A 21378-nucleotide genomic window follows, 5' to 3' on the forward strand; every position below is an offset into this window, starting at 1 on the left:
TTAAACTTAGATCCACTGTGCACTATAATTGTGTTTATATGATGCAGAATAGAGGGTAACTACTGGGGTTTCTACAAAGTTAATGAAAAGGGTTGCCATGACTAGTAATAACATGTACACTGCAAGAGTCCTCGTGTGGATGACACTCTGGCTCAGCAGCTGTTTTTAGCAGCATCAGAGAAACCTGTTTTGAACCCATCTGATTAGTCCACTGCTGAAAACATACACTGAAGTGTCAGGGATGGAGCGAGGGTGCACTTCACTCGTTAGAGAGAAGTAAAAATATAGTTTATTGATACAGAATAGGGAGTTAACAAAGTTTAATGCGACAGTGTTTTAACAAGATTCGATGGCGAGGTACACTTGATTATTTACTGCATAGAGGACAGGGTCAGACAAAACTGTCAGGGAGACCCTCCCGGTGAGTCATGAGGTTTGGAAAAGGATCCCCTTGCTTTCTAAACTCCTTCTCAGAGAGGAGTCTAGGTGCGGCTAGATCCAGTCCTAGTCCCAGACTTGGTCAACGGTTTATATCTAAAGGATTATATATGTGCGCAATCAATCCTTTATATCACTTAGCTAAGATTTCAAAGTTTAGCATGCTATTAGTCACTTACCGAGGATCTGTTGTGGCAAGGAATCTCTCAGCCTCGAGGAGTAACCTTGAGAGGCGTCCCTGCTCAAGGGGAGATCCTGGCGTGCAGCCCGCTGCCGTGCAGGAGAGCTCAAAGGGCTCTCGGGCTGCTCACTATTTATGGGGATAAGATGATTGACCCATAGTCATATTTGCATGCTGACCACAGATTTTAGTTTCTTCGGTGGGTGCATTGCACAATAGCCCTAGGCTATTGTGTTGTTATCTGTCTCCTGAATCCACTTTGAGCCGATGCAGGATGCAGCCATTGTGACCAGATGCATCCATTACAATCACCACTGGTGGTTATCACCTAAGCAGGGTTGCAGGAGATAAAGGTCAGGGGCAGGGGAAGCACACCATCACATGAAGGAAAAGAAACTGTACGTACATGACCATTAACAATGAAAATCAATATAGCAAAACTGCCATTAGCAGTAATAGCATGCAAAGCACCTCTCATCTATACTTGCTTTTTTTTACCTCAGCAGATTTTGGCAGGAAAAGAAACTAAGAACGTCTCTTTTTGTGGAGAAAACCTAATTTTGGTTTTCTAGTATCTCTCTGGAAAGACCAGTCTTTTTTTTTTTTTTTGCCCTTTTTGTTAACCCAAGAAAGTTTATGTATTTTGGCGGCTTCTTTGTCTTTCAGGTTGCCTCAGTTTAAAGAAGAACCTAAAAGCTACATGGGAACAAACATGAAGAAGGTAAAACTCAGCACTGTGTTGGTTGTCCTGCTCTTGTCTCGGGCTTGTGCTCATCTCCATATTGTTTGTTTTCACACTTGTGTTTCTTCATTCCTGCAAGCCCCTAGTTCACTGAAAGAGCATGTTTAACCCCATAAATGGACATAGCTCATTAATTCTGTGGGATTAAGCCCACATAGTCCAATAGTGAATCTTGTTAATGATACTGCTGCCTAAGTGAGTCAGTCTGGATTCTGGGAACAGCCATCAGCTGCTGTGGGCTAGAAAAGCCCAGCAAGTTGTGGGACCTGATGGTGGCATCTTCTGATCATTTGCTGTCTTCTGCTGTCTCTCCAGCTTCTTTCTCATCTTTCTTCATTCACTGTAGGTCTAATACTGAGCTCTCGGGATGTATTTGTCCAGTTCTCCCTATGCAGAAAGGAAACCTTTTGAGGCTGGTGAAACAGCACGAAAGCATTATGAAATTGGGCCATTGTAGAAAAAGCTTTGGTGGCTTCTGGAAGGGACAGCATTCTGTAGCAAAAAGCTTGGTTCACATGGGCAATGCCATCTCTATTAGCAGCCCGATCAAAGTAGACTGTTATTTTCCTCCCTTTTCCTAAATGCACAGTTTTCCGAGGGTGGAAGGTCCAGGTTTGTTCAACACCACCATCTCCCTCTATACAGTGAGGTTTTTAGTAGCTGGATTCAGTATGGCAAATACCATAAATGTGACCATATGTGATTATTAATGTAATAATTTCCTAGATGGAGGGAGGTCCACTTGAGGAACTCCATATATGCTTCTATACATATATATATATATATATATATACTTCATATTCCATATAAAGAATGTCAGTAAAAATACAGGATTCTACTGTTGAGAGCAACAGGATGGGAAGAAGAGTGCTAGAGAAGAAATAACCACCTTTGAACTTATGCTGAATATACTATTTATAACGTTATAACTTCCACTCTGTTTTTATTTTTAATGAGTTGAGAAAAGTGGCAACATCGGGTAAATGTACATTTTGGAGCCAGTATAGCAGTGTTTTGAGAGTTTGAGTGCTTACTTGCAGGAATCTGAAACTATCCTGGGGCTTTAGTTCTTGTGTAGTAACTTAATGATTGCTTGTTTCCCTTGCTGTGGGAGAAAAGTGGCAAGATTTGTGATGATGGTAGGTTGGCCTAAGGAAAGCTAAATGAGATCAGGCTAATGTACTGCAGGTATCAGAATTTGTCGTGGTCTGTGTAGAGGAGGTGTAATGTGAAGGTGAATTTGAATTTAGGAGGTCTACCCTTATCAAGTGATGGCTGCTCCCAGCTCGGTTAAGTGATGCTCTGTCTTGTGTCTTGATCTGTGCCGTTACCTTGTACTGTCTCTTCACTGTGCATGCCAGGAGTCTGCCCTGCAGCCTTGCGCTCTGCCAGGTTATTCTCTTTGGGTTTATTTTGTTTTGTTTAAAACATGCATTTGCCTATCTTTCACAGATCTCTTCATGTCTCCTCAACAAACTGGAGCTAAGTAGTGGGGAACAGCCCAAAGCCCTGAACCAATTAGAGAGGGTATTGCTCTTTAAGAACCTGAAGGTCTCTCTCTCCCTTCTCCCTTCTTACCTTACTCCCCTCTTCCTTCTCTTGTAAACACCACCTGAGAGATAGTTTTGTTGTGTGTAGCAAATCTCCCTCCACTCATTTGACACAGCATGGCTTTGGGGGACAATGCATGCAGCGGTTGCTTTGCAGTGTTGTGGCTGCAGCTGGGGCAGGCTTGGGACGGAGAGACCCTTGTATTACTGCAGCATTCGGTGTCTTGGTGAGTGCCACCTAAGACACCATCTTGGCATCCTCTGAAGGAAGGGAGTGGGAGGGTATGGGCAAGATTTGAGTCCTCTATGACAGTGAAAAACTGAAGAAAAGAAACACCAGAAATGTAGATTGCTCTCTGAAGGCTCAAGTGTTGAGTCCTAGCTGTTGATCTTGGTTATAGATGTAGCAGCATACCTGAGGAGCATCTTGACCCAGCATGCCTTAGACAGTTTTACTCAAGGTGAATCTCTGAGCTTTGTTACTTGGTACAGGACCACAGAGTTCAATGCTCTCTAAAGCTTTTTTGAAGGAGACTGCTGTACATTTTCAACATCTTTTGCCATGTTTCTTCTGAAATTAAATATGGTTCCCAGCACAGTATTTGCTAATGTGGGATGAGTGGGGCCGAACTGAATTATGACATGTGTTAGTCCCTGCTAGTTCCCCTAGAAAATACTCCTAAAGAAATATTGTAGGCCTGCAGATTCTTGTTTTCAGACTGATCATAGAAACCCTGAGAAACTAGCTTAGATGGGACCCTTCTCAGTTTTCCATCTTGGTTCATAAACTTAATGTAGCTTTAGTTTTTGTCTGCCCTTAATACTATTTGGTGCAAAAGGAGCTGAACAGAACATTTAGAGATGCATTTGCCATTCCTTTGTCCTGTGTCTATGGTCAGGACAGTTTGGAAAGACAGTGGCTGGAGACTTGCAGATTTATGCAGAGTTACACAGAAGAAAAGACGAAGAAATGTTTCCCTTTGCAGTAGAAAGTGTTGTAGCTAAACATTGGGTTCTGTGGTGGGAGTCAGGAGGAACCCAAATCTGAGTTTTCACAGATTTTGGGGGTGGATTATGTTCATAGTTGCCTAAGATGCATAATTACATTTCACTAGATAAAATTTATTAGTTGTTGCAGTGCAGGCAGGGAGGTAAGTGAGATGACTGGACTGCATTGGTGTCTCCAGGACTTGAATCGTGGACTGCGTTCTCTCTGCATGCTTTTGTGTCTTGAACGCTACTTGGTGTGCTGACCAGTTCCATGCTGCATCTAGAATGAGCTCATGTTTTAGTATAATCACTTTAGTTACTAATCAATGGCCCCTGCCCTTTTCTCTTGAGGCTTACAGTATCTTATGGAAAAACAAACGAGTGCAGGTAAGGTGGCTTGTAGAAAAATGAGATCTCACGGACCCTTTAAAAAGAATTTTGTAGTATTACCTTTTTCTTCACCTTCCTAGACCTTAGCTGGAGTTTTATTGTTAAAACCTCATCTATCAAAGAAAGCATTTGGAGTCTTATAATTTTTTTTTTCTACAATTTTGTGTACACGTTTCTTTATGCAAAGGTAACTCAGGTAAATGTAATGGAATCTGTACTGAGTTCCAAGATGAATGAGTAGTAGCTCTGAGCTCCCTCTACTCTGATTTCTAAATAATGGTTTTTAAATACTAACTTCAGTTGTTTTTTACTGTGGAAGTACAAGTTTAATCTAATCTGAAGGACATTGATAATTAGAAAACTAATGCAACTATAATATCACTAGGCATTAGAGAGGGAAGGAGAGTTTTAGATTATGTTTAAAATTCAGGATATTTGAATGATCTATTAAATGCTATTTACCTGCAGCATTTAGTCAAGAAGGGAACCTCAAGTTTAAGACTGTTAACATGCAACCAAGATTTCTAGCAAAATCAGGATATGCCTTGGTATTGAAGGTAAAAACAAGCATTAGAAATAGTTCCTTTAGTCAAAGACAAACTGTAGAAGTTTTTTGACACTTTTATAATAACATAAAAAGCAAGAAGACTGTAACATTTTAATTCAATACAAAATACAGAATGAAAGCTGTTACTTTGCTGTCCTGTGATACATGTATTGTTTTAGAATTCCCAGACTCAGTTTTGTTTGTTAAAACAACATATAGCCCCTTGACACTGGTGAAACATTTCTATTAAGCATTTCTGTTTGCTTCTGCAATTTTTTTTTAAGCTATGCAATTGGCATTGTAGTTTGCTATCTCTTATTTATAGGAGATAGCAAAAGAAAAAAAAGGGGGGGGAATGATATCGGAGGTAGTCCTAGGTAATCCTAGTAAGTAATTCTAATAAAAGGATACCTGTTTGTGTAGAATGTGGAATAGTGGATGGTATGAGATGAAAAAGACCTACTGGGTAATCTCACCTTGTCTGTTAAACTGTAAAAAAAACAAACAAACAAAAAAAAAAAACCCACCAAACCAATACCCAATTCCCCCCCCACACACCCCCCTCCAAAACAAAACCCACCCAAAAACCCAAATAAACTTAGATTCTTGTGTGAATGCTTTATACTTTGATTCAATGTTTGGGATTCTTTAAAAATCAACTGAGTCTTTTTGCTTCCCTGACTAAATGGTTTCCCATCCATGTGGCTGTTGTGACTCAGTCTCTGAAAGATGGCACAGGTTCATCAAAATTATGACAGATGGGCATATGTCCCTTATGAAGCTCAAGAGGAGAAATCTTGGAGTTAATACAAAACACAGGACAATCACTAAAAATGGGTATTGCGTCGAAGGAAAAGTGCTTTTTCAAAAGGACTAGTGTTGAACTGAGATGGTATTTGGTGTTGTGTGAAAGGGGAGATCAGAAATCGTAATTAAATTGTCAGCTTAAACCTTTTGATAGGATGATTCAAAAGTTACCTATTTCTCAGGAACATGACTGAGGGTAAAAGGAGTGGGACCAACATGCTTAGCTCCTAGTGATATCTTGGCTCCATTTTGCTGATTCAATTCTGCACCCCCTCCAATTTTTATTAGCAAGTAACTTTTTACCTGGCAAATCATAGCAACAGGATATAGTAGCTGGAAGCGAAGTCTGTTATTTTGAAATTATGTGAAACAGACTTTCTTGGGTTTAACATATAACACTTCCAGGTTTCCTTCCTACTTGAAGTAGTTTGGTACAATGAACCATAAGTCTTCAGATTTTATTTTATAAGTTACTGAAAAGGGAGAAAAAATAAATATGGCTATTTCTAGGATAGTTTGTAGGTAAAGTAAAACTACCTGGTCTAATTAGAAGCTTAAGCCTTTAATGAATAAAACTATTGGTAATATTTAAGGCTCAGAGAAATTTTTAAATGGAAAGGGAAACAAACGGAGGCGAAACATTAGGAATTGGAAAGAATTAAAGATAAAACATACTTTGTATAGCCCTATGAAGTAGTGAATAGGAAAGATGAGAGAGCAGACAATTTTTACATGAAAGGATTGTGATCCATAAGCATTTTAAAACATTTCGAAATCTACAAAATTTTGGTTTTAGCTGCGTGCTTGTCACAGAACTGTTTGTCAGAAGCTGTGATTTAGAAGAAGATTCTTGCTGCAAAATTTGGGAGAAATAACAAGGAGCAAAGTAATTCTGAGTCTGTTATTAATTAACAAGCTCAAGGAAACTGTAGCATAGCTAAAACTTGGGGATTAGTCATCCAACAAATACAATTTGTGGTGCAAAGAAAAGTTACACAAATGATTTACTGCACTGGGACGTAACATTTTCCCAAGCTTTGTTTAAATGAGAAAAATTACAGGCCATGTACAATGAGTTAGAATTCTAGCTGGGAAAGGGAGAGAGATGGAAAAACAGTATCGGAACCTAGAAGGTTTATTGGCATTTAAGGAGAGGAGTAGCTGGAGGGAGGCAAGTTGCAGAAAAAGGAAGAGACTAAAGAATATAGCTGTCTTCTAGAGAATTTAAGTCTGATGCTAGGGATATAAGAAATGAGGAATATTATAGCCTAAAATATAACTTAACTGTGATAAATTTACAAAGAAGAATACCAAGTGGGGACTGGTACTGAGACTTGCTGAATGGTTTCCACTACATGCAAAGTACCTGTTCAGTGATTAGATTTGCACCCCAAATCGAAGAGGTGTGACAGCATCAGAAAAGTTGACAGCAGCTACCAAACCCAAGAGGTTTCCTCTAAGTGCAGTCCTGCACTTAGAGGAACTTACTTTAGAAGGAAGCTGTTTTCAGGTGTGCTGTTGCCATTGTCAATGTGACTGAATATCGTATTGTTTTTAGGAAGTACTGGAGCGTCTGTGCGTGCCTGCAATAATGGTGCACTGCAGCAAGTGCCACGCAGTCTGCATTGCTCCTACTGTGGTTCTTGTTTGCCTGATCAAAGATCTGTATAAGAACTAGAAGTGGGATCCTGGTCTATCAAGGATATCAAGGGTTAGGTTAGATTTAGATTTGAAGAGGAGTAATGACAGAAGGAAGGTGAAAGCAGAATATGGTTTGTTTCTAAACCACTAGGGTGGTATTTGCAATGTGTCATGCACCAGGAGTGAGTGGAGTGTTAGAGAAACCCTTGTTAATGGTGAAAGATACCTGGAGGAAAGTGAACATGGCATTGCTATGAAGGTGAAGAGTGAATTGAAGCAAGAGAGAAGTGACAGAGCTGCAGACTGTGCAGCGTGGGACTAGGTGCTCAGGCTTCATTCTCAGCCTTCTTGTATAGATGGTGAAATTTTAATTGAACATCGAACCTAACTAGTACTTGCTTATGTAATTTAATTGATGACCTTTAGAAGTCTGGAAACATTGGCACAAGCAAAGAGATTTGACGTGTTCCTGTAGGTCTAAGAGAATTCGTTATCCTAATGCAAAGCTAGGAGGTATTGATAGGGAAGAGGGAGTGCTGTGATAATTGAACTGTTAAGAGTAACTGCAGAGTAACTGCAGAAAATTGTCCCTTGATTCAGGCATGGAGTGTTGGCTAATATGTGGGTAGTGGGGAGTCAGAGGCTAGTTTGCATGATTTTGAGGTGCTGATTAATTTGTGTGATATCTTTAAGTGCTGTTACCTGACTTTGAGGGTTTTGAGACAGTCTTTGTGGGTTGGCTTGTGTAATCCATTGTGCTGTGTGGTTTTGCCATACTGATATTCTTAATGATTTATGGTTTTCAGTTGAAAATGAGAGCTGGAGGAATGAGTGAATCGTCAAAATGGAAAAAGCAGAAGAGATCGCCAAGGCCTCCTCGCCATGTAACTAAGGTCTCTCCTGGGACAGAACAACCAGCAGCCAATGCTAGTAGCATCGCAGGTAAGTTGAAATCTGTTTCCAGAGACCAGACAGCATCTGCTCTAAAGCTTTTTTGGAATCTGTCTTTATTTCAGTTTTCTTAACATCTTGTTCTGCATTAGATTTTTTTATATTAGTTCTCAGTGACTATAGCAATAAAACATATCATAGCTTTTCAGGTCCAAGAGAAAGAGTTTGAAAGAGATGGAATACATATTGATGGAGGAAAACATGGTCCTGTGGCTAACTTGACAGCATTTCTCTGCCTTCAGCATGCCTTACAGGGATAGTTTGTTCAAAAGGGAATGGGGACCTGGCTGAGGTTATGGGTAGCCATGTGGTGCAGAGCAGTTGGAGGTTGCAGCAGGTACATGGAAGAGATTGAGAACAATAACACTGGCAAGAGGAGAGCTAAAGGGAATGGAGCTGGGGAGAAGGTTTCCTGCAATAGGAGATTGCTGACTTAAGTGACATTAATCTTTCCTGTGTTCCTGAAGGGTGTACCAAAGGGTGTGGGTGTGGTGGTAACAAGGGAAGAGCAAAGTGTGACTGGGGAAAATATACAGGTAGAACTGAGGGATGTGCAGAAATGTAGGTATCAAGGAGGAGTAAATGAACAGGTCTCTCACTGCAGATGTGAAGACTGAAAGTGTGCACCCATAGTCCTTGAAATTTGAATAACAGGCTACACTCATTAAGGGAAAGGGAAATACGGGGTGCCCTTACGACTGTTATTATGTAGGGAAAAAAGTAGAGGGAACAGCAAAAGTACCTGAAAGGGGATTGTGTGCAGGAAACTAATGGGTATACACATGACTCTTTTTTCCACGTGCTTTGATTCAGCCTGCAGAAGTGATACAGTATGTGACTAGTGCTGCGAGCTCAAGAGTATAATGTTGGGGGCTTCCATATCCTATTGTTGTGTAGGAGTAGACTAAATAGTTATAAATGTTTTTAAGCTCTCCTCTGGATAAATGAGTCCCTCTGGCTGCAAAGTACTCTCTCTTGTGCACTCTACAATTTGATAGCTCAGACATAAACATTAACAGTGAAAGGAAAATTGAAACAATAGCTGTGTAAAATACCTAGTTCTGACACTTACTCTGTCACAGGAAACTATTCGGTGTAGTTCCAAGTGTGTTTCTACACAACAGCATGATTGGTGAAAACTAAGGAAATAATAAATGTGATCAAATTGCATATAACTCAGAACATCCATCCAGATGAGAACTTATCTCTACATAAATCATCATTATATTTACGTTTCCAAGTAGATATCAAATTCCATTAAATAGTATTACAACTCCTGTAACATTTTAGAGAGAAAGTTGAATTGTGTTACAAAGTATGTCATTAACTCTGACCTTGTAGTGCTAGGTAATATACTCATTGTGCTTCTTAGGGCAGAATCCTGGCTTAACAGGTGAAAATAAAGGATTGCAAAATTGATCATGCATTCCATTTCATTTCTTAAAAATCAAGTAACATCCTGCTACTTAAGACACTTCCAAAAATCAAGTCAGCAATAGAACACCTCTGTGAAAAACCATACACATTTCACATGTAAATTCATAACTCTGGTTTGTACCTTTATTTTATTACTGAAGATGTCCCTGCAGAATATCTTCACTTTTTAAAATATTTTTTTTACAATTTTTAAGTCTCCTCAGAACCATAAGAACTGCAAATATGTGGGTTTCTTTTAAAGGAAAGCTTAGATTCTTGGAGCACTATCTCATATACAGAAAAAGTAAAAATACTTCACTGCTCTGTGTCAGACCCATTTGAATTCTATTGTAATTCCATCTGTTTAAGGAGAATTAAAGAAATAGGTCTTGCCTTACAATCAGGTTAAAGATTCTCACTTTGAAGGAATGACTAATTCTTGATACAAGTCTTTAAAGTGGTTGTGCCATTGTATCAAAGAATAAACTACACCTTTTGGACTATTTTCAGATTTCTTCTTAATTATAGAAAACCTCTGCACTCTTTATCTAACTGTGAATGATCTTATTTGCTGTCTGTTAGATTCCAACTATTGTATTTTAATTTCGAGAACTGCTAGTATCTCACCTGTTCATCTATTTGATTCATTCATACCTGGCAAAAGAGAACTTAATTTATCTACATTCTCTGCGTTAATGCGTAATTATCTGAGATGATTTGTAGTGTGAAGTAGTAATCAAAGTAATTCTTTGTTGCTGTATTCAATGCATGAACTTGTGGTTGAGGGACAGAATAATACTGATCTTTTTGCTTCTGTTTCTCATCAGCAAGTGGAGTTACTTTCATAGATGCTCCTTCTCCCAGCTCCTCTGGGAGCTCAGAAAATACTTCATCGGCAGTCAGCCCTGCTACAGACAGTGGTTTGGAGTTGTCCTCACAGACTACCTCCAAGGAAGACCTGACAGACTTGGACCAAGTCACTTCTTTGGGACTTAATGCAGGAATGCCTTCAAATGAGGCCAAAGTCACCGAAAATCAAAATCAGCCCGAACTCCAGGTACATGGATATAACTTAAAGAGAAAAGTTCCAACTCCCAGCATAATCAGTTGTGCATTTAGCACACTTAGTCTCTTTCTATCTCTCTTTTTGGTCATAATGTTTATATTCTGTTTCAAGGCTTAGGGTCAGAATAAAACATCCTTTGCTGTGATTTGTAAATTCACAAACATTCATTCTGTGTTTTCTCTTGAGACCATCCCCATTGGCTCAGAAATTGTAACTGTGCAGCCCAACAATGCACCTACGTACCTAGTTGTACTTCTGCCAGTACCATCAACCTTAATTAAAGGAGAAACTGTTAGGGGGAAACATAGAGGAAATCTGCAGGAGAACTCATTTTACTATCTTTAGTGAACAATTTTTCTTGAGCTTGTAGAAATTCAGCTGTTGGTGTTTGTGCGTATGCATTGCTGTTGCTGTGAAATATAACTAGCCTGAACTAAGGCCTTTGTCGGTAAATTTTCCTCTGTTTTGTCTCCACTTCCCCTGCAACAGTGATACTGTTGAGAGGATGGATTAGAACTGCAGGGAACCTTTCAGAGCTGCAGATATTTTGAATGGTAAAAATGCTAAGAAGGCATAGATAGAAATAGTGTGCTGAAATTATGTAGCATTTAAAACCAAAATATGAGCCAAATCCTAACCTTAGGGGCAGTAAGAACTGATAGGTTATAGGAGTATCTTCAAAGTAAAGTCTTTAGTCTCGCAACCTAGTTATGTAAAATAGGTGAGAACTAGATGGACGTGAAAGGGCAGACAGGGCTGCAGATTATCTAGAGGTGCTCTTTTCTCTTAAATTTTGTTTTCTTGCTCCTCTTCCATGAATGACCTGTGTAGTTTTAATAGTTCTGAATGAACTCTGAACAGGTTAGCCTTTGTTTTAGCTTGTCTAGTGCTTGTTAACTCTTGTTTTGCTTCTTTCATTCTCAAATGACTGATATCAATGAAGAATGGAAGTCTGAGGGAGGAGAAGATCCAGTCAGCTTCTGTCGAGTCTATCCCCGAGGTCCTAGAGGAGTGCACATCTGTAGCAGAACATTCTGACTCTGCCTCAGTTCATGATATGGACTATGTAAATCCCAGAGGAGTACGTTTTACTCAGTCTTCCCAAAAAGAAGGTGAGAGGTGGGCGATGTTGCTGAAGTCGTTTCTCCTTTCCACTATTCTGTTTCACTTTCTGCTGAGAGGGTTATGAGCTCCTGTTCCTCGGCTGGTCTGTAACAATTTCATTTGTAACACTTGTTAGGCACCTGCAAAAAGCAAAGTTAAGAGTGCTAATCTCTCATTTTCCTTTAGGAGCAGCACTTGTCCCATATGGACTACCATGTATTAGAGAACTGTTTCGCTTTCTTATCTCACTCACCAACCCTCATGACCGCCACAACTCTGAGGTGATGATCCACATGGGGCTGCAGCTGCTAACTGTTGCCCTGGAGTCAGCACCCATTGCAAACTGCCAGTCCCTCTTGGGACTTGTGAAGGAGGAGTTGTGCCGGCACCTATTTCAAGTGAGTCTGGCTTATGCTAGCATGGCATATGGCACTGGGGAGGAGTCAGATACTAATTTGCATCAGAGAGTCTATTGGAATTCAGTAGTCTGAGGTTTGGCAGATCTCTGTCTTCAAATGAGCTCTCTGCTGCATTGCAATGAGAGTTCTGAATTGCACCAGTGAAACAGTGCTGTTGCAAAGCCAGAGGGGTTGTCATGTGCTACTTTCTGCAGACCAGGGCCAAGAAGGATGAAGGTGATTTGAATGAACTGTTACTGTGGGGTAACACTGTGTTTTGATATAATTGGTTTTGAGGTAATCATGGATGCAAGTTACCAGTTTAGTAGTAGGCAGAACCTTTGGAGTACCAAGCTATTAATTGCACAAGGACCATCTCAGAGGCAGGTCTTCTCCCAGGTTCCTTCTCCACTAAGAGGATCTGTGGACTTGGCGAAAGAACAAAGTTGTAGTAGGAAAAGTGCTATGAGAAGCAGAAGGGAATTAAGTATATTCATCCTCACTAGCAGAAAGTGAGATTAGGAGGTTGAATAAGGGATTGTTTTTTGAAATACCATTGCTATGGGAAGCGAAGTGTGGATCTCAAGGCTGTTGCAGGTGATGCCTGCAGTGCCACAGTACTGCTACTTATAGCACATAATGACTAGCCTTTGTAATTCTTAAAGGGTTTTTTTTTTTTGTTTCTTGTTCAGCTACTGAGTGTTGAACGGCTCAATCTGTATGCAACCTCCCTCAGGGTGTGCTTTCTTCTCTTTGAGAGCATGAGAGAGCATCTGAAATTCCAGCTGGAGGTGAGTTTTTTTGAGTATCACTGGGTGCCTACTAATAGTTTCTTGAACCTGTTAAGTGCATATAGCTGAGCAGTAAGATACAGTTTAAATATCAATTTACCTTAATATAAATGACTCAGTGGGTTATGGGTAGGCTGTGTAGGCCTTTTCTTGTTGGATAATAGAATGTCTTTGAGACTGGTGTACTGCACTGCCTGCCTTCGTACTGTTTTTTTAGAACGGTAAATCCAGGTGCACTGAATGGTAGAACTATTTGAAACCTTTCTACAACCTTCTTCAGAATGAGCCATCATTAAAGACGGAGTGTCATGTGGGAAGATGAAGCTTAAATCTACTTCTGTAGTCCTCAAAGCTATTCACTGTCCTGCTTTCTTTTTTCTTTCCTTAAACTGAGCTGCCCTGTGTTTCTGCCAGATGTATGTCAAGAAGCTGATGGAAATAATCACTGTGGAAAACCCAAAGATGCCCTATGAAATGAAGGAGATGGCTTTGGAAGCCATTGTTCAGCTGTGGAGGATTCCCAGTTTCGTGACCGAGCTGTACATTAACTACGACTGTGACTACTACTGTGCCAACCTCTTCGAGGAGCTCACCAAGCTGCTCTCCAAGGTGCTGGACCGCGGGCCAGGGGCTGCCGGCCTCAGCGGGCTGGAGGGAGGGAGCAGCGGGGTGCCGAAGGGGAAGCCAGTAACTCAGAACAAGGGTAAGCGCAGACGCAGATCTTAAGAATGGGAGGGGTTGAAAGATTCGGGGTGAGTAGTCTGTAGAGATGAAGGCAGCCATTTAACATTTGGAAGCAGAAGAGAAAAGAATAGCCATGATGCTTTAATATCAGAGCAGATAAACCATTAAGTATATGCTAGAAAGCTTTGTTTGAAAAGTTCACTGTGTTCTCTTGTATGCCTTAGGCTTCCCCAAGCTGTGGGGGAAATTTCCTTCCCCCATTATGGTGAGAGAGGCATGAAAGTCGACTAATATTTATATTTTATTTCCCAGAATGCCTTTCCAGTTTCTGGACAGCTGTATACTGTCCATCTGCTGTCTCTGGAAGCATTGCTGACGGTGATAGATAGCACTGAGGCACATTGCCAGGCCAAAGTGCTGAGTAACATACATCAACAAGAGAAGGAAGTTGTCAAATCCAGCCCAGAAACCATGAACAGCACCAAAGAAACCAGCAATAGTAAGACCCCTTTCTTTGATATTTTGATGTTAAGCTTAGTCTTGTGCTAAACTTGCAGATCTCATTTTGGTAGCTGACATAGTAAGCTCCTTAAATATATGTTTTCAGTCTTCCTGTTGCATGTTTTATAACTACACACTGATGTTAATAACCTTGCTATTTGCAAAATTTACAGATATTAAAATGTGCCCCTCATGTGAAGCTTTATATAAAGGCCATGGCAAGACTGGCAGTCACAACAGAAGGAGGGTATGCCATGGAATTCATGTAGACAAAATACTGAGGATACTGAGGAATTGCAGTTACTGGAGGGAACTCCTTTGAATAAGCACATGTTCAGTTTAGAGCGATCGGTTAATTATTTCTCTGTTGCTAGCTTTTTCCTTGGCTTATGTGTTTGTGGTTTTGATTGTTGTTGGAGGCTTTTTTTTCTGGTGTGTGGTTTTTTTTTTTTTTAAACTTCTACAGATGAGAGAGTACTCAGTGAGGGAAAATCTTCCAGTTCAGTCTCAGAGCCAGCTGGGGCATGTCCTCCCACCAGTGGGTGCCTTATGGCTGACCAGATGAAGGAGGGCTGCGTGGAACTGGAAGGAGGAAGTGAGGCAGGTAATAGTCTCTGTGGTACCCTGACACTCTGAATGTGTATATGCTGAGAATGGTCCTGACATTTGCTGACTGGTCCTGCTATACTATAGACCACTGTAGCTATTGTGTGTTCGAAATTAGAAGGAGGTATGTGGTGAATATTTGTTTATTATATGTGTGCTATATATGCCTACTAACTGTTGCATTTCTTCCGGGAGGGGGTTAGATCTGGTGGGTCACTTTAGGGCAAAAGTGTGTGAAATTCATACCAGTGCTTAGTATGTTTAAGGTAGTCAAGGGCTCTCCAGGGGATCAGTAATGTAGGTAGTCAAAATAGCCAGAAAATTAAATCTTGTGGATGTGTGAAATTGTCCAGGACAAGAAGCTACTATGCAATTATGCTGAAGAAAATGTGGGTGGGAGGAATGTAATAATTGAATAGTAGGAGTGTGACTGCCATTTTCAGGGCAGCACGTTGCAGCAAGACTCTATGGCTGAAAGTTATGATGGGACACTATAGTGGACTGAGTGCTGCTCTGGGGATAGGTTTGACTGTAATGACGCTTTGTCCTTCTAGCTGAGAAGAGTATCCCCAGGAAGCCCACTCGATTTTCTTGTATCCTTCCAAGCCCTCAGGAACTTATGCAGATTAAGAACAAAAAGAAGGTATGATTTGGAATATACTACAAATGGATCTTTGAGTGTTCTCCTTGTTTCCCATCCCATGTGGGCTTTGCATGACTTGTCATATCTCAGAAATTTTGAGTTCTAGTCTCTGCTGATAAAAATTAAATAATCACTGAAAATCCTGCTATACTGCAGAGACAGCAGTGATTATTATCTGTTCTGGTTTAGCTGTGCTAGAAGTTGCAAGAGGTATTGGGGAAATTTTGTGGCACAATTTGTAAGCTAGGTCCACCTGATTTCTGGGTGGGAAAGTTGCTGGATCTAGTTTGCATTATGTGGAGATAATCAGGTACTTTCATCAAAAAGGACGGGTTCCCTGCTCTTATTAAAGCTGTAAATGGGGAGCGTACCAAGAGGCCCATAGTAGAAATTAACAGTCTAGCCTGCTATTCTGATTTGTTTATTCCCATGTTTGCTTTATCATAAGGGTGACTGAAAAGATTGTCTTGATTGTGGCAAACCCATTCTTTGTCTAGATGTCTGTTTCTTTGAACCTCGTTAATCCAAGTTATAGTCTAACCTTTGTACAGCTTTTCCATTCCCTGAGTGGTTCCAGTCTAGGTCTACTGTTGTCAAAGGTGTTCCATGCTGATGGCTTTGTATTTATCTGCTGTCTTGTGTCAAACAACGAGTACTGACCTGCTTGTTCACCTCCAGAGAGAGCAAATGAATATGATATCTAAAGTCCCTATGGGTTACATGGCACTTTTTTTTTGGTTGGGTTGGTTTTTTGGGTTTTTTGTTTGTTTTGTTTTTCATTCACAGATGTTCTTTGTACAGATTTTGTTCTCTTTGCACAACATATACAAGAGGTAGTTAGTAATCTCTCACTTCCTAAGTAACCTAAATTTCATTATGAAAATGACACATATTCTGGATGAAACATGAGTGGCCATAGTAGTTGTGGGGTAAGGAGCCAGATGATATAGTGGAAAAAGAAATCAATGTCTTTGAACAATTCATTGATGGTAAAGAGAAAAGTTTTTGATTTGTGCCTGACTAAAAGGCTTCTGGCTTCTCTCAGCATAGGTGTTTTTATTTTACATTATTATAAGGGAGTGGTGGTCATATTTGTTTAAACTTACTTAAACAAAAATACCAAAGAAAGTACAACAGATCTTTCTGCTGCCATATTAATCTGTGCTTTGTGATCTGCTTTGGCAGTCTCTGGATCTGAATGTAATTTAAGGCATTGGTTTCTCTCTAGGAAGTCTGCTGCAGTACTTAGGAACTTGGTTCTTTACCTGCAACACAGTGCTGCAGTGGCATAATGCTAAACTGGCTTCCTGAGCCACAAGGACAGTGGGGGGGAAGTGATTGTCAGCACAGTCTTCAAAGGAACCACCAAGTTTTGGCATTAGCTAGTTTCTAAGAAACAAATATTGATTTAGTTACTGTTTCACTTGTAATCCTTTGCTTTGCATTAAATCTAGCTTTCATGGCAGCTTTGCTGATGGACTTTGTGTGAAAGTCCGTTGTTGAGAACGGAGCTTGCATAGTGCTTCCACTGTTCTAACTGAAAACCTCTGATAATACTCCAGCTTTACTATGCTGGAAAAGAAGGTTAGAAGAAATCAAGAGCATTGCCAGTGTCTGAGAGTTCCTTAAAGAAAGTTCCAGGTGGCCCTAGAAAAAGGGCAGTGCTTTACACTACAGCAAAGGGCAGAAAGATGTTCATAAATCTCTGTTAGTTTGCCCAGGGAAAATCCTTTCCTGACCCTAAATCTGCTAATGCTTTCATCCTGAGCATGTAAACAGGGCACACAAAACATTGAGCTTAAGTAATGTTGATGCTAACGTGGCACCAGCATGTTCTGCTTCCTTTCACCTCTGAAGTACTAAACATTACCACAGCTGGAAGGAGAAAAAAAAACTTAATAAAAGTAGAAAACAAATTGTGTGTCAAATGGAAAGGTTTTTTTGATGTTTCCAAAGGCAATGACCAGAAGCTCAGAAGCATAGGACTGACATGATCATATATGCAGGGCAAACTGCCAGCAGTCTGGTCTCCTTTCAGGTGGTCTTAAGAAGTATAACCAGTCCATAGAATACCCTAGGGCTTGGGTTACAACAGCTGAACAGAAATGCTGCTAGCGTCATACAGTCCCTTCAGGCCTGTTATACCGGGGCAGCACATGGTTGTTATTTTGTTATGCCCTCACTGGGTCCTTGTGTGCTCCATGCTGTTTCAGGGTCTGCGTTTCACTGCAATTTGAGGATGTTCATACAGGCAGGGGAAGCAGATGCTGGTGGCTTCTGAGGTACTCAGAAACCTGGGGGAGCTAGTAATCATGATGGTCACGAATTTAGTTCACTGGGTCATCGCTAGCAGTTTGATCGTGATAGGAGCTAACAGGGAACTGACATTTATTCTGGTGCCTTAGTAAAGTTCATACAATTGTTTGTGCTTTTGGTTTTTCTGAACACCACCAAGAACATTCAGTTAACCCTTTCTTAGTCAGGTGTTTTATTACACTGTGACTGTGGTACAGTCTAGTTTCCTAAAATAAGAATCAAGCAGGGCAGCGTAGTTGACTTCCCTTCAAAACCAAAAATGCCCCTGCTCTTCCCAGCCTACAGATAGCGTTGTCATGCTGGAATACCAGATGTTCCTGGGACCGTGTCTCACTAGCAGAATGTTTTCTGGTTCTTAGTTTAAGCTTTTGCAGTACTTCTTCCTTGCACCTGCTGAATAAGTGCCAAGGATTCTTGCTGCATGTCTCCTGGCAGTGAGGTAGAGTACAAGAGCCTGGAGCCAAAGGGGACAGAAGAGGTCATGGAGCAGTGCTGCTGTTGTAACTGGGTAGAGTTGATCTTGCCACATGTATGCGGTTCATCAGAGACCTTCCTCTGCTGTTTACATACTAGAGTAGGTGAGGCATTTGGGGTGGCAGAGCTAATTGCTTGGTGAAATGTTAAAGCTTTTCAAAGACAGCAGCTCATGCTTGCTCTGTCCAGTATTATTTGATAGTGAATCCTTGTGATGAATGCAGGTTTTCTGGCCTTAGTTAGCCTTCTTGCTGGATTGCACAGTACAATGAACTTGATGATGCTGAGGTTGATCTATTTTCTAGTTTGCTTTTGGTTCAAATGCCAAGAACAATCTAAAGTAAGAAATGCACTTCAAGCTTGTAATTATCAGAATGTCTCCTTCAGCTCCTGATAACCGGCACAGAACAGTTCAACCAAAAGCCAAAGAAAGGGATACAGTTTCTGCAGGAGAAGAACCTTCTTGCCACCCCCATTGACAACAATGAGGTGGCCAGGTGGCTACGGGAAAATCCTCGCCTGGACAAAAAGATGATTGGGGAATTTGTGAGTGACCGTAAGAACATAGACTTGCTGGAAAGCTTTGTTGGGTGAGTATCTTTCTGTATCTCTTTAATCAGAAAGGGGTGAAAGTTAAGAGTTCAGTCATAAAAAAAGCAGTAGAACAGTAGTTCCTGGAGGCATTGGATTTGTATCGCTTGGTTCTTTGTGTACCACCGTGCCTTAATTCTATGCCTCTCTTGCATATGGTAACACCTTAGATACATATACTATTATAATACTAAAGCTCCTTTCAGTAGCTCCAGTCTCTGTGAAGACTGGAGAGATGATTACATACATAATCACCTGCAGGATTGTTGACTCACTTTTATTGCTTTTTGCACGTTCATGGTATATTTCTTCTCACCCTCCCCTCTTTACTGTGTGTTCTCTGTGAAATCTGGTATTCTGATTCTGAAACAAACAAAATCGTAGTCAGTAAGTTTATCCTACCTTTCTCATCCTGTTCCAGTTTCTCATTGCATTTCCTTCTTCTTGCAGGACTTTCAGCTTCCAAGGTTTAAGGCTGGATGAAGCTTTACGACTTTATCTAGAGGCCTTCAGATTACCAGGAGAGGCACCTGTAATCCAGAGACTATTGGAAGCCTTCACAGAACATTGGAGGGTGTGTACTTGGTGGGCAGAAAGCTCAAAACTGTGTTCTTTCTGGTGCATCTGCTTGCCATGATGGACATGTCAGACCAAACTGCCTATGTAAGCTTACTGTGCCCTGCAGGCAGCAGCTGTTGTTTTGTAGGAGATGGCAGTGGCACATAGATTTCGCGGGTGCTTTTTGGAAGCTAGAGCCAGAGCCTGGGGTTTTTGTTTGTCCCAGAGATGATTCAGTACCATGGGTAGGAAAATGGCTGTCTTGGGTCACTGATATCGCTGTTCCTGTAGGACTAATTTGTGCATACATTTGCCTTTCAGAAATCAAATGGATCCCCATTTGCTAATAGTGATGCCTGCTTTGCCCTGGCCTATGCAGTTATTATGCTGAACACTGACCAGCACAACCATAATGTCCGCAAGCAGAACGTCCCAATGACTCTGGAGGTGGGTATTACCAGTGTAGGCATTTGTCTTCTCTGGTTTTGGTAGCAACGTAGTACCTATTTTTATTTCAATGGCATTCTCTTTTTTTTTTTTTTTTTTCCCCTGGCATTCATCATGCCTGTACACAATAAGCTGGTGTGCAGCACTGAAGTTGAGTACAGTTGGAGAGGGGAGCTGTGGGCAAGGGGAAGTCTGAAGAAATACAAGCTTAGCAGACAACTTGCCACGTTCATCAAGGGGCACGTGTGTGTGTGAGCAAACTGTATCCTAAGACATAGTAAGAATGAGAAGATTGTTGAACCGCTGTGGGCTTCTAGGGAGTTCAAGTCCTATGAGTGTCAATGCAGTGGTACAGACTTGTCATTCTCATGTCCAGCCTCAGCTAAGCATGTGTTACGTTGTGTCTCTGTTCTTCCCTTGTGAGCAGAGACAGGGGTTGCTGCACACTACTGCCACTAAGAATAGCATTAGTCTTTGAACTTTGAGGCTGCAGGTTGAAGAATGCGGGAAAACCTCCTTCTGGTCCCGTGAAAAACAAGTGGAGTACCGATCCTAGCCAAGCAGTTAAAGCTGGAGATACTAGGAGTTAACGTTGGTGTTACTTTTTTCAGGAGTTTCGGAAGAACCTGAAAGGTGTGAATGGAGGCAAAGACTTTGAACAGGACATATTGGAAGACATGTACCATGCCATCAAGTAAGAATCAACCTGTCATCTCCTTGTATGTGGAGAGCAAACTAGAGTTTTTTGGTCTGTGAGACCTCTGGAGAGTATGGAGAGAGACTCATTGATCATGTGCCTGTTTGCCTCAGTCCAGCTTCTAGCTCCATGTGGGGCCGTGGTAACAAGCCTGTCACAATGATTGCACTGGATTTGTATCTTTGGATTCTTGCCATGGTATTTTAATCCACAGAGCTTAAGCTAAAGTTAAAAAATGCGTTACTTCTATCAACATGCAAAAGAATGGCTGAGCACATGTGAAATCCTGTATCTAAGAAGGCTCTGTTCTCTAGACCAAGCCTTTAGACTTCTTTAGAACTTTTTATGTAGTGCCAGAGATAGTATCTCATCCCCAGGACAGCACTGGTACCCTGACATAACATGTCCAGGTCTCAGTTTCATATGTTCTGCTTTTGAGGTCTTCATATGAGGCTGCTATCTGCACCAATCTCTTCTGCCACCCCTGAAGCTCTTGGCATGTTGACCAGTATTTGAGGAGAATTCCTGGTGGCTGAGGCCCTTTTGTGCACAGGCTAGCTCTGGGTGGGGAGCTTTAATAATAGCTCAGAAATCTAGCCAATCAGTAAATCCAGGCCCAGCCAATTTGAAGCTGAGAGGATTACATCTCTGAGGAGACAGGATGTGACTCTGACTCTCAGCTGGTTTCAATCTGCAGTGGCAGGCAGTGGCTCGGGCTGGAAGCAGGGCAGTGTGATCAGGCTGGCTCTCCCTTTTGAGCCTTCTCCAAGAAGGTGAGGATCCTGCCTGTACTGAATATCTAGAAATTCTTCAAGAGGTAGCTCTAGCTTTCAAATAGACCTCTAGTTT

General features: G+C 41.1%; 1 protein-coding gene across 4 annotated transcripts in view; it reads left to right on the forward strand.

Annotated features, from left to right (window-relative positions):
* GBF1 (golgi brefeldin A resistant guanine nucleotide exchange factor 1) overlaps positions 1–21378 on the forward strand; it is a 111795-nt gene that overhangs the window by 72059 nt on the left and 18358 nt on the right. For all 4 annotated transcript variants that reach the window (XM_072869521.1, XM_072869517.1, XM_072869518.1 and 1 more), the window contains exons 8-21: positions 1286–1340; positions 8093–8228; positions 10481–10710; positions 11663–11831; positions 12010–12221; positions 12914–13012; positions 13427–13621; positions 14009–14195; positions 14664–14801; positions 15358–15446; positions 18624–18826; positions 19278–19401; positions 19707–19832; positions 20444–20526. In XM_072869521.1, coding sequence (XP_072725622.1) covers positions 1286–1340; positions 8093–8228; positions 10481–10710; positions 11663–11831; positions 12010–12221; positions 12914–13012; positions 13427–13621; positions 14009–14195; positions 14664–14801; positions 15358–15446; positions 18624–18826; positions 19278–19401; positions 19707–19832; positions 20444–20526 — 2046 coding nt within the window. The remainder of the gene's footprint in view (positions 1–1285; positions 1341–8092; positions 8229–10480; positions 10711–11662; positions 11832–12009; positions 12222–12913; positions 13013–13426; positions 13622–14008; positions 14196–14663; positions 14802–15357; positions 15447–18623; positions 18827–19277; positions 19402–19706; positions 19833–20443; positions 20527–21378) is intronic.

The sequence above is a fragment of the Ciconia boyciana genome, chromosome 8 (genome assembly GCF_034638445.1).
Source record: "Ciconia boyciana chromosome 8, ASM3463844v1, whole genome shotgun sequence".
NCBI classification, from domain to species: Eukaryota; Metazoa; Chordata; class Aves; order Ciconiiformes; family Ciconiidae; genus Ciconia; species Ciconia boyciana.